General features: G+C 37.3%; 1 protein-coding gene across 3 annotated transcripts in view; it reads right to left on the bottom strand.

The window, feature by feature from the left end:
- The window catches only part of LOC114030683 (serine/threonine-protein kinase N2), a 170,643-nt gene that overhangs the window by 91,022 nt on the left and 64,106 nt on the right, over positions 1–15,515 (bottom strand). For all 3 annotated transcript variants that reach the window (XM_027845537.1, XM_027845556.1, XM_027845546.1), the window contains exon 2: positions 10,673–10,973. In XM_027845537.1, the coding sequence (XP_027701338.1) occupies positions 10,673–10,973 (301 nt within the window). The remainder of the gene's footprint in view (positions 1–10,672; positions 10,974–15,515) is intronic.

Below are 15,515 nucleotides of genomic sequence, written 5' to 3'. Positions count from 1 at the left end.
AAGAATTAAAACCAAACAGGAGGAAACACAAGAAAGAAGAAACAAAACAAAACAAAACAAAGAGAGAGAGAGAGAGAGAGAGAGAGAGAGCAAATAGTATGCTTCGATCTGCATTCAGATCCCATGGTTCTTTCTCTGGATGTGGACAGCATTTTCCACCATGAGTCTTTTGGAATTGTCTTAGATCCTTGTATTGCTGAGAAAAGCTAAGTCTATCAAAGTTAGTCAGTGCACAATGTGGCTGTTACTGTGTACAATGTACTCCTGGTTCTGCTCACTTTACTTGGCATCAGATCATATAACTCTTTCCAGGTTTTTCTGATGTCCACCTGCTCATCATTTCTTATGGAACAATACTATCCCATCACATTCATATACCACAACATGTTCAGCCATTCCCCAATTGATGGGCATCCCCTCAACTTCCAATTCTTTGCCACCACAGAAAGAGCTGCTATAAATATTTTTGTACATGTGGGTCCTTTTCTCATTTTTATGATCTCTTTGGGATACATCCCTAGAAGTGTTGTTGCTGGGTTAAAGGGTATGCATATTTTTATAGCCCTTTGGGCAGAGTTCCAAATTGTTCTCCAGAATGGTTAGATCACTTCACAACTCTACCAACAATGCATTAGTGTTTCAATTTGCCCACATTTTCTCCAGCATTTGTAATTTTTCTGTTTTGTTATGTTAGCCAATCTGATAGGGATAATGTGGTACCTAAGAGTTGTTTTGATTTGCATTTCTCTAATCAATAATGATTTAGAGCATTTTTTCATATGATTATAGATAGCTTTAATTTCTTCATCTGAAAACTGCCTATTCATATCCTTTGACCATTTATCAATTGGGGAATGACTTGTGTTCTTATAAATTTGATTCAATTCTCTATATATTTTAGAAATGAGGCCTCTATCAGAGACACTGGTTGTAAAAATTCTTTCCCAATTTTCTGCTTCCCTCCTAATCTTAGTTGCATTGGCTTTGTTTGTGCAAAAACTTTTCAATTTAATGTAATCAAAATTATCCATTTTGCATTTCATAATGTTCTCTATCTCTTGTTTGGTCATAAATTCTTCCATTCTCCATAAATCTGACAGGTAAACTATTCCATGCTCTCCCAGTTTGCTTATAGTCTCAATCTTTATATCTAAACTGTGTACCCATTTTGATTTTATTTTGGTATATGGTGTAAGATGTTGGTGTATGCCCAGTTCCTGCCATACTATTTTCCAGTTTTCCCAGCAGTTTTTGTCAAATAGTGAGTTCTTATCCCAGAAGCTGAGCAAATTACTTTAAGTATAATTTTTTTTGGGGGAAACTTTTTCTTATTATCCTAATAAGACATGATCTTTCCCTACTCTCAACTCCTAAGCACTTATTACTTTTACCATACAATTTGAACTGGACTTGGAGACACCATTGATGAAACTGGGGAAAGAGTTTAAGCAACTTTACTACTAAATGTGGTCCTTAAAATCTTTCAGAGGATCTATAGACCTTCAAGTAAAATACATACTAGGAGCATTAAGGATATCATAATTTTTTAATTTTTACCCTGTATAGTAAGAAGGAAAATCTGCCCTTGGTATGACAAGGCAGGGGCACTGGTAGGCTTGAGAATTAACATGGAAGTCTGGGTGATCATGCAGTATGGGATATAACTATAAACATTTAATGAAGAGATCTCTTAATTTCCCACCTCAGCTTAGTCAAGTTAATGACCCTGGCTTTGATTTTAGCCAGAGCATCTCCTCTATCACAGTAATGGTTCAAGTTGTGTGAGTGTCTCTTGATATGCTAGAATGAATGAGAATGTGAATGTACCAGGGACCTCAGGCTAAGATGGGAATGGTACCTGCAGGGGAAAGAATGGAGCCAAAAGCGCCACTGTTAGAGGAGAAAAAAAATTATGTTCCTTTCACCTAAGAATAAGTAGTTTTTTAAAAGTTCAGTACTATTCCAGACACTGTATGTTGGACTGTGAATACTATGTTTTAGAAGGTGAACAGCTCTATCAAGGCTCTTGAATGATGCTTCCCAACTCTTGAAAGATAGACTACAGAATGTGTCCAGATAGGATTTCCTATAATAATACACTCAGTGGTATAATGTAGTTTGCTTTCTACGTTTTAAAGTGCCATACAATTGTGAGTTGTTACCACCATAATCACTAATTGAGTTATCTCATATACAATTACTAGTATGTCAACTTATCCCCCACAGCACCCCTAAAGCAAGCAAACTGAATAATGGAAATCCTAAGGATGAGGATGACAATGTACACTATGGTCTAGCTCCTGAGCCCTAACACTCAAATATGTATTCCTGCTACTAAACTCAGGAGACCTATGGAATAAGGGGGCTAAAATTCCACCTTAGATAAGCCTGAATAACCTCAGTAGATAGGGTCCCTTAAGGCTGCGTTAAATTTTTCATTCCAGGGATGGTTTCAGTTTACAAGCACACAGACATCCTCTTAAATACCTGTCCTTTACAAAGAAAGATTCTTTTAGACATTTCTTGCCTTTGCAGATAGTTTCCAATGCATTAGTACAGCGCTGCCCTGTCACTCTTCCCATAGCTGATCACAATTTGGTTGACTAATCAAGCCTGTATTTGTTCTCATTCAGCAACCCGGTTCATCCGGGTGAGAAGCTCGGCTTCACTTGTTACATGACCAGATCTGACACATCCCACTCAACCCCCACCTTCTTCTAGCTGCCAGACCAAATGCCTCCCCAAGACCTGCAAATACGAGCTCCTGCTGCCACACCTGCATTCTCCGATTCCTAACCCATGGCCACCCACCTGAGCAGATTATGGGTCAGCCACAAGTATTACAGATAATACAACAAAATAAAATAAGATGGTAAAGCTAACTCCTGCTACTTACAACAGGATACATTCCCTAAATGCACCAAATTCACTGAAGCCCAATAAGACCTATTCCCAGGAACATTCAGCAATGCCAAGGAGCATCACTTTGACTCAGTCTCGTGTCCACAAGCATTTGCCTCCACATAAACCCAGAGATACCACATATCACTGGCTTCAGTAAAGTTCTTAGGAATCACAGACTGAAAGTACCAAGATCGATTTCTTTGGTAGGAATAGTACACGTTAGGAACAGATTTTAAAGTGGAAGAATGAAGCTCATCCTTAACAACAATTACTTGCTTGATAATATTAAAACATTCCTGTATAAAGTAAGCATAATACTAGGTTAACTCATAACCTCATAGAATGTTGCCCTACCATGGAGATAGCAAGGAGATTTTTCCCCCCAGATGTCATGTAATTAGCTCTGGGAGCAAAACATGCAAGGGAGTTGATAGTATTTCTGGTCTTTTTAAAGCTTACAGCCAAACATTGGCTTCCATGATCAAGTGTTGTTTGAGGATGATGGAGTAGTGCAGAGGCCAGATTCCCCAGGTCTTCTGTTCCCTCTGTAGGTGTAATTTGGCTCCCATTTCTTTGTTGTTAATGGATTTGGGATGTGATTAACTAAATGACTTTTGTCTTTAGGCTTTCTGTGATATCCCAAGCTTTAAAAAAAAAAAAAGTCATTTATGGCCTGTGTCTTTCAAAACCAAGAGATTTACCTCTTGGGAAATGGGGTATGACTGGAGGGGCTGGGATATCAACATACCTGATTTCACCTCCAAGATCATTTACCCCTCTCTCATTTTCACCTATGAAGAAACTGAGATCCAAAGATAGGGGTCTGCCCAAGGTCACCCAGTCTGGCTAGACCAGCTCTTTCCAATACACCATGCTGCCACCTGCCTCTTAGTACTGTGCAGATCATGCAGCAAAGCCGCCTGCTGATGACTTGAGATTTCTTAAGGGATCAAATAGACTCAACGCCAAATTCTATGCTCATATTTATCATGAGGCACCAAATACTACTGATCTATATCTCTCATCAATCTCCCTTTCTTTATTTTTATATATCTTTTCTGTGTATATGTTCTAACCTTGCCTTCCCTGGAACATTAGCAGATTTACAAATATTCAGACATACTCCTCTTAGTAATAATAATTTTAAAAAATTAAGAGGAAAAAAGAAATTTACCTTTTATAGTACCCTTTCAGCTTTTCATCAAGATTCAATCCATAAAACTCTAATATGATCTTTTTGTCAGTTGCCATACCAGTAAAGAGCCATGACGGTTAAATATTCTGCAACAGTACCATACACATAGCAAGCACTTAATATTTATTGAATGAATACACTACTTAGACTTCACTTTAACTTCTATTTAATAATTCTATAAATATAGGTACCATTAAGTATGCTGATTATAGTTAACCTTTTTGGAGGTGAGAGAATGGGCTGCCATATATGCGAAGGCAAGATACAAGTTTAAGAGCTTAATAATATCCTGTATCTATTTATGCAGTTACTCAAAACAACAAGCACTTATTAAGCTCTTATTGCATGACAGCCACTGTGATAAGTGAGCACAGGTGATACAAAGGAAGACAAAACAGTCCCTGATCTCAAGGCACTCATCTTTTCATGAAGAAGACAACACACAAGCAACTATGAATATACAAGATAGATACAATGATCTCCAAGTCAAGTCATTAGCTGTGGGAGAAATTGGGGAGGGTCTGTCGCAGAAGGAGAGATTTAAGCTGAATCTTGGAGATGAGGGCAAAAATTCCAGTTTTGAAAAGATATGGAGGTCGGAGATAGAATGTTGTATAGAAGGAATAGCAAGGCAAGTATCACTGGATTCAGAGTATCTGGAGGGAGTAAACTATAAGAACACTGGAATAGGGAGCCAAGATGGCGGAGGAAAAGCAGTGACTTGCTTGAGCTCTCCCCTAAACCCCTCCAAATACCTATAAAAAATGGCTCTAAACAAATTCTAAAACAGCAGAACCCACAATAAGAAAGAGTGAAACAAATTTATAGACCAAGACAGCCTGGATGGTTGATCAGAAAGGTATATCACGCTGAGCAGGAAGAAGAGCGCAGCTCAGCATGGGCATGCAGGTAAAGCAGGCCTCAGCAAGCCTAGACTCAGAAGATTGAATTGCAGGCAGCTGTGGCAGTTTCCAGACTTCTCAACCCATGAAGGCCAAAGGCAATTTAGAAGGTCAGTGGGAAAAGTCTGTGTCTGCAAGCATGGTCCCAGTCCCCGAACTTGGCCCCAGGATGGCTGCTGCTTCCAGAGCTTCCGGCCCACAGACTGAAGGGGAGTCCCAGTGGCTGATCAGAGGGGGATTGAAGGGATATCTCTGCAGGTGTAGGATTCTCTTGCTTTGCCTGTGCCTGGATCTGGGTCACAGTTCTGGGTGGTGGGCTTGGGGCAAGAAGGAGCACTGGCATGGTGGAGCTTGTAGTGGCTGTGGAGAGGAAATCCTCCTCACAGTTTAAAGGCAGAAAAGAGTGCTTGTGGTCACTCTTAGACCAGAACACAGGCCAGGAAAGGAGTAAACACCTCGCCCTTAATCATAGCACCTTGGAAGAACTGAAAATTTACAGGTCCCTATAAGTAACTCTGAAAAAAGCTGCACAAAACCCCTGAAGCTTGGGAAAGTACATTCTCTACACTGGAAGCAGACCCCTACCTTAACAAAGTTTATAACTCGAGTAATTTGCTGAGATCATGACCAAACCTCGCAAAAAGAATCAGACCACAGAATTTTACTTTGGAGAAAAAGAAGATCAAAACATACAACCAGAAGACGACAACAAAGTCAAAGCTCCTACATCCAAAGCCTCCAAGAAAAATATGAATTGGTCCCCAGGCCATGGAACAGCTCAAAAAGGATTCTGAGAAGCAAGTAAGAGAAGTAGAGGAAAAACTGAGAATGATGCAAGAAAATCATGAAAAACAAGTTAACAGCTTGCTAAAGGAGACCAAAAAAAAAAATACTGAAGAAAATAACACCTTGAAAAATTGCCTAACCCAAACGGCAAAAGAGGTCCAAAAAGCCTATGACGAGAAGAATACCCTAAAAAAGCAAAATTGGCCACATGGAAAAGGAAGTCCAAAAGCTTACTGAAGAAATTACTTCCTTAAAAATTAGAATGGAGCAATTGGAAGCTATTGACTTTATGAGAAATCAAGACACTGTAAAAACAAAACCAAAAGAATGAAAAAATAGAAAACAATGTGAAATATCTCAGTGAAAAACAACTGACCTGGAAAATAGATCCAGGAAAGAGAATTTAAAAATTATTGGACTATCTGAAAGTCATGATCAAAAAAAGAGCCTAGACATCATCTTTGAAGAAATTATCAAGGTAAATTGCCCTGATATTTTAGAACCAGAGGGCAAAATAGAAATGGAAAAAATCCACCGATCACCTCCTAAGAGAGAAACCCAAAGGAAAACTCCTAGGAATATTGTAGCCAAATTCCAGAGTTCCCAGGTCAAGGAGAAATATTGCAAGCATCCAGAAAGAAACAGTTCAAGTACTGTGGAAACACAATCAGGATAACACAAGATTTAGCAGCTTCTACATTAAGGGACCAGAGGGCATGGAATATAATATTCTGGAGGCAAAGGAAATATGATTATAATCAACAATCACCTACCCAGCAAAACTGAGTATAATCCTTCAGGGGAAAAAATGAAAAATGGTCATTCAGTGAAATAGGGGACTTTCAAACATTCTTGATGAAAAGACCAGAGCTAAATAGAAAATTTGACTTTCAAATACAAGACTCAAATAAAACATGAAGAGGTAAACAGGAAAGAGAAATCATAAGAGACTTAACTTATTAAGGTTGAACTGTCTACATTCCTGCATGGAAAGATGATATTTGTAACTCATGAGACCTTTGCCAGTATTAAGGTAGTTAGAGGAAAAAAATTATATGTATGTATATATGTGTGTGTGTGTGTATGCATGTATGTATAGATAGATAAGATAGATGGCACAGGGTGAGTTGAAGATGAAGGGGTCATATCTGGAAAATAAAATCAAGTGGCGAGAGAGGATTATTCTGGGAGAAGGAGAAAGGGAGAGGTAGAATGGGGTAAATTATCTCACATAAAACAGACAAGAAAAAGCTTTTACAGTGGAGGGGAAACGGGGGAAGGTGAGAGGGAATGAGTGAATCTTATTCTCATCGGATTTGGCTTAAGGAGGGAATAACAGACAGTCAATTGGGTATGGGAATCTATCTTACCCTACAGGAAAATAGTGGGGGGGAAGGGGACAAGAGAAAAAGGGGATGATAGAGGGGAGGGTGTAATCAGAAGCAAACACTTCTGAGGAGGGACAGGGTCAAAAGAGAGAATAGAATAAATGGGGGGGATAAGATGAAGGGAAATATACTTAGTTTTTCACAATACAACTACTATGGAAGTGTTTTGCATGACTACACATGTATAACCTGTATCAAGTTGCTTGCCTTTTCAATGATGGTGGGTGGGGAGGGAAGAAAGGAGAAAATTTGGAACCCCAAGTTTTAAAAACACATGTTAAAAAAAAATTGTTTATCACATGCAACTGGGAAACAAGAAATACAGGAAATGGGATATAGAAATCTATCCTACCTTACAGGAAACTAGAAGGGGAAGGGGATAAGAGAAAGGGGGGTGAGATAGAAGGGAGGGCAGATTAGGGGAAGGGGTATAAAGAATGCATGCCATCTTGGAGTGGGGGGAGGGAGGAGATGGGGAGAAAATTTGGAACTCAAAATCTTGTGGAAGTGAATGTTGAAAAATAAAAATAAATTAAAAAAAAAAAAGGACACTGGAATAGTAGGAAGGGACCTACCTGAAAGGCTTTAAATGCCAAACAGAAGATTTTATATTTGGTCGTGAAAGTAATAGGGAATCATTGGAGTTTACTGAGATGGGGTGGGGGAAAATGATATGGTCAAACCTGAACTTTAAGAAAGTCACTTTGGCAGTTGAGTGGAAGATGCATGAAGTGGGAAGAAACTTGAGATGGGGAAACCAACCAGAAGGCTACTGGAATAATCCAGACTTGAGGTGATGAAGCCCTATACCAGGGTAAGCAATTGTGTGTATAGAAAATGGGACATAATGAGAGATTTTGTAAAAGTCGAAACAACAGGAGTTGGCAGAAGATTCAATATCTGGTGTGAGCACAAGTGAGTTGAGGATAGCATCTAGATTGTGATGCTGGGGGGCTGAGAGGATGATGGTGCCCTCAACAACAATAACAGAGAAATTTGGAAGAGGGGACAGAGTTTAATTTAGATCATGTTGATTTTAAGATGTTTGTGACATAGCCAGTTTGAGATATCCAAAAGACAGGTGGAGAAGTGTGACTGGAGGTCAGAAGAGAGGTTGAGGATGGATCAATATATCTAGAAAACATCTGCATGAAGATGACAACTGAATCCATGATAGCTGATGAGATCATCAAGTATAGAAAGAGAACAGAAGACGACTAAGGGCACTCACAGTTAGTGAGAGAGGACTGAATTAAGACACAGCAAAGGAAAATGAGGAGGACTGATCAGACAGGTTGGAGGAGTACTGAGAGAGCAGTGTCACAAAAACCTAGAGTAGATGTATACTGAATTGTTAAATATCAACAAACTACACAGAACATTAAGAGGCAAAAATCTAAAACCAAAATTTCACACTACCTATAAATTTTAAGATTTCTATGATAATCACGAACAAGACAATTGGAAGGTATTAACTGCCATCTCACTTTTATAAAGCAGGATTAAAAAAAAGCAGTGAAGGAAAAATCAGCACAATGAAGGCAGCTTAAGTGAGGGAACACTGTTAGGTAAAGCAGGATTATGCTGGGTCATTAACTTCCTAATTTCCAGAATTATATTTTATTTTATTGTCAGAGACTGATCTAAAGGGTATGACATTGATTCTAATTGTTGTGGGGTTTGGGAAAGTAGAGGGAGCAAGGAATGAATTTAACCTAAATTAATATTGATCTCTATCATGAGGGCAACATTGACAGAACACGTCAAATGCATTCTCAGCCTCATTTTCTGAGGTGATATGCTTTGGGAATAAGGTTCACAATATTAGTATTTCTCAACATATTCCCCTTAGATGTCTCAGACGCTACCAGTGGCTAAGATAGATAGAAACAGGAAGTGTGGTCAGTCATAATTATCTTGGCAGCTTCTATGTGGGATTACTCAAATGCTCTGAGACGGGCCTAAGGATACGAGGGTTCTGGTCCCAGCTTTACCATGAAAGAAGGGCAAAATCATTTCACCATTCTACACTTCAGTATTTTCTTCTATAAAATGGGAGATTAAGTTCTGATTCTCTAATGTCTTTTGCAGATTTAAAATTCTATAATTTTCTATGAGCACAATAAGAACTATTTAAAGAAAAGACAGTATCTTATGTACATTACAGTAAAGCTTCATAATCTGCATGGACTACCATTAGGAGAAACTGAAGACATATGGTTTGCGAAGTCTCATGTGACATGGCTTTAATGTTATAAATACTCTCTCTATCCCATCTAACCATCTACCCTAAGTGGCCATTTTGCCACCTACCCTAGTGCGGTACCTCTTCTCTCCATTAGTAATAATGACCATCTGAACTGGACTTTCAGACACAAACCATGGCAGACTTAATTCATTCAGCTTTGGGAACCATTCCCCAAAAGTTCTAGAGTTACTTAGGATACTGATAGGTTAAAAGACCTGCCTAAAATGTGACTTGAACCCAAGTCACCCTGGCTTTTTCTATCTACTGCTCCCATCCTGTCTCTCCTGAGAAATGTGACTGCCATACCTCAACTATTACTCTTTTGTCCCCCCCCCAAAAAAAAGAAAAAAGAAAAAGAAAGTGAACTGATTAGACTATTTTCTAAGTTTATATGTTATTCTTAAAAATAGCATTTTCACAATATAAGTTTTATCTGTAATGTCAATTACTGAAAATGTAGTAAAAATACTGGACTAGGAAAACAAAAGGTTTTGCTTCTGGACCCAGGTCTGCCACTAATGAGCAGTTGTGATCTCAGGTAATTCATAACTTCTCTGAATCTGATTTATCACCTGTAAAATGAAAACAGATGAGGTGATCTCAAAAGTCCTATAGAGGTTTAAAATTCCATTATTCTTACATGCAATTTTAAAAATAATTTTCAAAATTTAAATACAAAAATATGCTGAAAACAAATTTTAAAAGGGATGCTGAATATTGCAAGCCTTTTCAGTAGCTTTGAAATTTAAAAAAAAAAAAAAGCTGAGCTTTGCAATGTATTATGTTTGTTCTAAGGCCCAAACTTTATTTAAGAGACTAAAAAGATTCTTATTATTGCCTCTTTATAAAATCCCGGCCCTTCCAAATGTGCAAGAGATGTAGGAGGCACTTTTAATGGAATATAAATATTAACTCAAAAGCTCTAACCTCAGTTACACATCAGAAAGAAAACATCTCACATCTTAGCTCACTATAAGTTTAAAAAAGAGATTTAAACAATTAGATTACTATTAAATTATAACCATTTGACAGCAAGAATGTATTTTATTTAATTTTTGTTTCTTCAGCACATAGCATAGCTCCCTAACATATAGTAACCCTAAATGCCTGTTGAATATCAGAAAGCAAAATTTATCTACCACAATTTCATTACTATGTAGCTATAAATTACAAATTAATGATTACTAACTTTCTTAGGTAAAATTTATCTGATACACATTTAGGAAATATTTCAAGTTATGTACAATACCTGTAAGATCTTCTGGATCTGTTACAACAATATGGGCATTTAATTCTTGTAGTTTATGATGCAACTCTTCTAATTTTTTATTTGATTTTTTCAAAATGTTGTCCACATATGCCAAATTTTTTTTGTCTGTTGTGACCTTCCTGAGATTTTCAGCTCCTTCCTTTATTTTCAGTTCTTTCCTTATTTCTCGTTTGATACGATCCTTGATATCATCCAATTTCTGTTGCACCATTGTGTCTGAAAAGTCTAATTTTTGGCCAGTGCTCACATTCTCAGGAAGTAGAAGGCTTCGAGCATCCCCCTACAGTAAAAACAAAACAAAAAAGAAGTTTCAGCTAACTGCTCAGCATAACGTGGAGCATGTGTAATACCCGGCTTTCTGCCCAGATTAGTCCTAAATTAAATATAAGATAATAAGATATTTACATTTATTTGCCTATATTATGCCTAAATAAAACCAAGATTCATAGAATTTATTATTTACCAAAGAAAAAACTGTGCTTGACAAATAAAGTTTTAGAAATTAGTGACATTCTTTTATCACCACTCTTATGTTTTAGGTAAGTGAATTAAACGTAGTATTTGGGGGGAGGTAGTGGATTTTAGGCCTTCCAATTATAAACCTTTGGGCTAGGGCGCATGCGTACTTTTCAGGGACTTAAAGGTAAACACATCCATAGGAAGGTTTTAATGAATAATAAATTCATCAAAACTATCAACATGTTAAATGGTTACCTCCTGGACATTTCTAAATAAGGCCTACAGAGACTCTGGTCATCCTCTTCCCTCTGGAATTCAATTTGTATCTAGAGCCCTGAAAAGGCAGCTTTTTATAGATTTTACCTAGAATCAGCCTCCCATACCACTTTCTGGCCATTTCCAAAACATGCCACTGTTTAAGTACTGGCCTCAGTCTCCCACTAGTAACTCCTCTTTATCTGCTGTCTTCCCTCACAAGAATATAATTCCCCTGAGGAGAAGAATTGACTTACTTGCTTTTATTTGTAGCCATATCCTCAATACTTAGCACAGCTCTTGGCACATAGTATGAACTTAATGTTTTTTCACTGATTCATTAACATTTTTAAAAAGTATATTAATGTTGCAGGGCAGGCAAGAACAAGAAACAATCAAACATAGTAAGCCAGTGTTTTATAAACTTATCAACAACTTAAAAGGGGAAGGACTCTGTTCAACAATGAAATATTTAGGCCAGCATCTTATCTCATATACTACAATGAGTTCTAAATGAATATACAAAAGATAATCTTAAAAAGAAGCAAATGGTAAGATATACCTCTTGCAACTATAGCTGAGAGAGAATTTTTATCCAAACCAAGAGACATCATAAAGAGAAAATAGAGTTCAGATGATATAAAATATTAAAAGCTTTTATACAAACAAAATTGATAAAACAACTAAGGGATAGTTGAATAGGGAAAAATATTTGCAGAAATTATCCCTAATAAAAGTCTAGTATTAAAGATATGCAGGTAACTGACAGAAACATTTAAGCAGGAGGCTTTCTCCAAAAGACAAATGGTCAGAGGATATAAAAAAGTTTTCAAAAGGATAGTGGCACATTTTCAACAACATGAAAGATTTTTAGGGTAGCTACTGAGTTTTACTTCATCCTCCCACCCCTCAAAAAATCCCTCAAATATGACTGAAGAGTGAAATAATCAATGCTGGATGTGCTGTTGGAAGACAGGCACACTACTAGACTACTGGAAGCTAATTATTTTAGAAAGTACGTTAGAAATAAGCAAGAACAGTCATTAAACTGAAGGGGGAAAAAAACTTTGACCCAGATATCATACTACTTGCTATACACTAATGAGTTTAAAGACAAAAAGAAAGGTCCTAGATGTATCAGAATAAAGTGTAATTTTTTGTGGTAGCAAAACAAAACAAAACAAAACAGAACAAAAAACAACCGGAAATAAAGTGGGTGCTTATCATATGGAATGGTTAAAATCAAACTGGTATATGAATATCATTGCATTGTAAAACTAAATACCAATTAAAATTCAGAGAAATGCAGAAAAAGTCATATAAATTGAAGGAGGGTAATGTTAGAAGAACACACAATTGCCACAATAACTACAATAACACACAGGAAAACAATACTGAAACAAAGCCAAACTCCAAGTGATTGTAATGTATCCGTCTTGGCCCTGGAGAACAGCACACCAGGTAGCTAATGTTGTATCTAGTTACCAGTATGATGTGCTCAAATTCTGCCTCAGACATTTACTTAGCTGTATGATCCTGGTTGTCAACTTTGGCAGTTTTTTTATCTGTAAAAGGGAGGATAATAATAGCAACTACCTTCCAGGGAGGTTGCAGAATCAAGAGATAATGTATATGTAATGTGTTTGCAAACCTTATAAATGCTAGCTGCCATTATTATTATGAAACCCACCTCCCGCTGGTCAATAAACACGTAAGTACTGTAGGTTAGCAATGTTACAAACATTATCAGATGTGATTGCTGTATTGATTGCTTCAGCTTAGTGTTTTTTCTTTAAGGAGGATGCTCACTGGGAATTGGTAGGGTCTATATCAAAAAATGACATGTAAAAATAAAAGATCAATTAAAAAAACCTGACAATTATTGTCAGCCTCATCTAAAAATCTGAGTTAAATTATTAGGGATAATGTTTTTCTCCTAAGAAAGACCATCAGTTAAAATAATAATAGTAATTCTCAGCAAGTGCTTCTCTGTTTCACTATGTTTTATTACGGACAGTGAGGATTTCCTAACCTTGAGTAGTTTCTAAAAGCCATACTGGTAATATGGTTACAAGTTTAAAACTTTAATTTACTGTTACTTTTTCTGGCTCTTAGGCAGAGGAAAAGAGTGTAGCCTACAGTCAGCTTTTAATCACTAAGTTAACAACAAAACAGAGACTATATGATCCTTTAATTCTTCACCTTTCAAAATCAGTTATCAGTCTAAAATGAGAGTACCTAAACAACACTCCCCTCACCTACCCATTCCCAAATATCATCCAGACTAATTCCCATTGCCAGAGTGAATTGCCCCCAATTTAAAAGAGAATAATGCATTTGGAATCAGATGGTCTCTCTTTGGTTCCTGGGTGTCATTAGCCCGTGTGATGCTGACCAAGCCACTTAACTCCTGCAGGCCTCACTTACCGGCCTGTAAAATAAAAAGGTTAGAGGATCTCTAAGGTTGCTTCTAGCTCTAAATATATGATTCTATAACCCCAAACTCATAACATTCAGCATCCTCCATCATGTACACAACCCTACACCTAACAGTTCACAAGCTTCAAGTCTTCTTAATCTTGAATTTATTCCCTCTATTCTAGTCAAACAAACCTATTGTTGGCTGCTTCACAACTCACACATTTTTATGACTGCTGCCTCACAGTAAATGGCAGGGCCAAGATTCAAACCTAGGTCTTTCTGATACCAAAATCGGCAGTATATTTATATGCCACGCTGCCTCCTTTCTGTTTTCCTATGTCTTGAAATTCCTGACTATCAAATTCACATCCTACACCTCCTCAGAGACAACGATCAAAAAATCACTTACTCTAAGAGAACACTTTTGATTATTATTAATCAGTTATTCACTTTAATAGTCACAGAAAGCTTTTTGGAGGTAATTTTAGTTATTATTGTTAACAATGATTTACATTTATGTAATACTTTGAAGTTTATAAAACAACAACCCTGTGGGGCAGACAGTACAAGTATTGTTCTTATTTTACAGATGAGGAAACTGAAGCTCAGAGAATTATGATAAATGACTTGATCACAGTCATATTAGTAAGTGTTAGAGACAAGTTCAAAGGATTTCAGAGTAGGAAGAGATGTCTAAGGCTATACAGTCCAAACTGTATTAAAACAGGAATCCTATTTACATCATACTACATAAGGGCTATCTGCTTAAGAACATTCCAACTACCACTCCAGGAAACCCAACTGACTTTTGGTCAACTCTCAATTTTAAGGAAGGTTTTCCTTACCTCAAATCTAAACTGTCCCTCTAAAAATTCCCCAACTACTTCTACTTCTGCTCTCGGGATGAAGAAGAATAAATCTATTAAAATTTCCCTAAGAGAGTCCTACAAATACTTAAAACAACTATCATGCCCACTCCTAAGTCTACTCCAGGTTAAAAGTAGAGTTCCTGCAACTGATCTTTACATGATTGAGTGGACAAGCTGCTTGAATAGGAAGAGAGGATATCAAAGGCCACAGGGAGAGGAGCTGGCTTTAGTGAAAAGACCCATCTTTTTATCTGACACTGGAGGAATGGAGAAGTAGAGGAGGGGGTTATTTATGTCTCAGGGTTTTAAGATGAAGAAAGGCGGAGCTTAGCTAGTGGCTTTAATTTCATCAGTAAATCAAGAGGCAAGGACCTCAGCTGAGCAAGTGGTGGGGAAGTTGTGAGAGGCTTAAGGAGGAAATTTTTAGTATAGCTTTTGTGGGGAACGAAAGAGGAAATCAATTAGGTAGGAATAAAAGGATTATCTGACTGTAGTGAGGCCAACTGAAATTATATAACATATTGTAATGTGCCTAATCAGCTCAATTTTGTGATTTAGGAGGCAGTATGATTCAGTGAAAGAGCATTAGATTTGGAGGTAGGACACATGGATTCCAACCCCAGCTTTGCCATTTTTATCTCAGTGTTCATTCAACTTAAGGTAAATTGTATCACTCTCTTGACCTCAGATTCCTTATCTGTAAAATAATGAGGTTACACTAAAAGACCTCTTAGATCCCTTCCAACTTTTAATCTATGACCCTGTATACATACACACACACACACACACACACACACACACACACACACACACACACA

Source organism: Vombatus ursinus, unplaced genomic scaffold (genome assembly GCF_900497805.2).
Source record: "Vombatus ursinus unplaced genomic scaffold, bare-nosed wombat genome assembly UNPS02005264.1, whole genome shotgun sequence".
In the NCBI taxonomy this organism is placed as follows: domain Eukaryota; kingdom Metazoa; phylum Chordata; class Mammalia; order Diprotodontia; family Vombatidae; genus Vombatus; species Vombatus ursinus.
The sequence above is the reverse complement of the archived record's forward strand: the minus strand, read 5'-3'. Positions and strand labels throughout refer to the sequence as shown.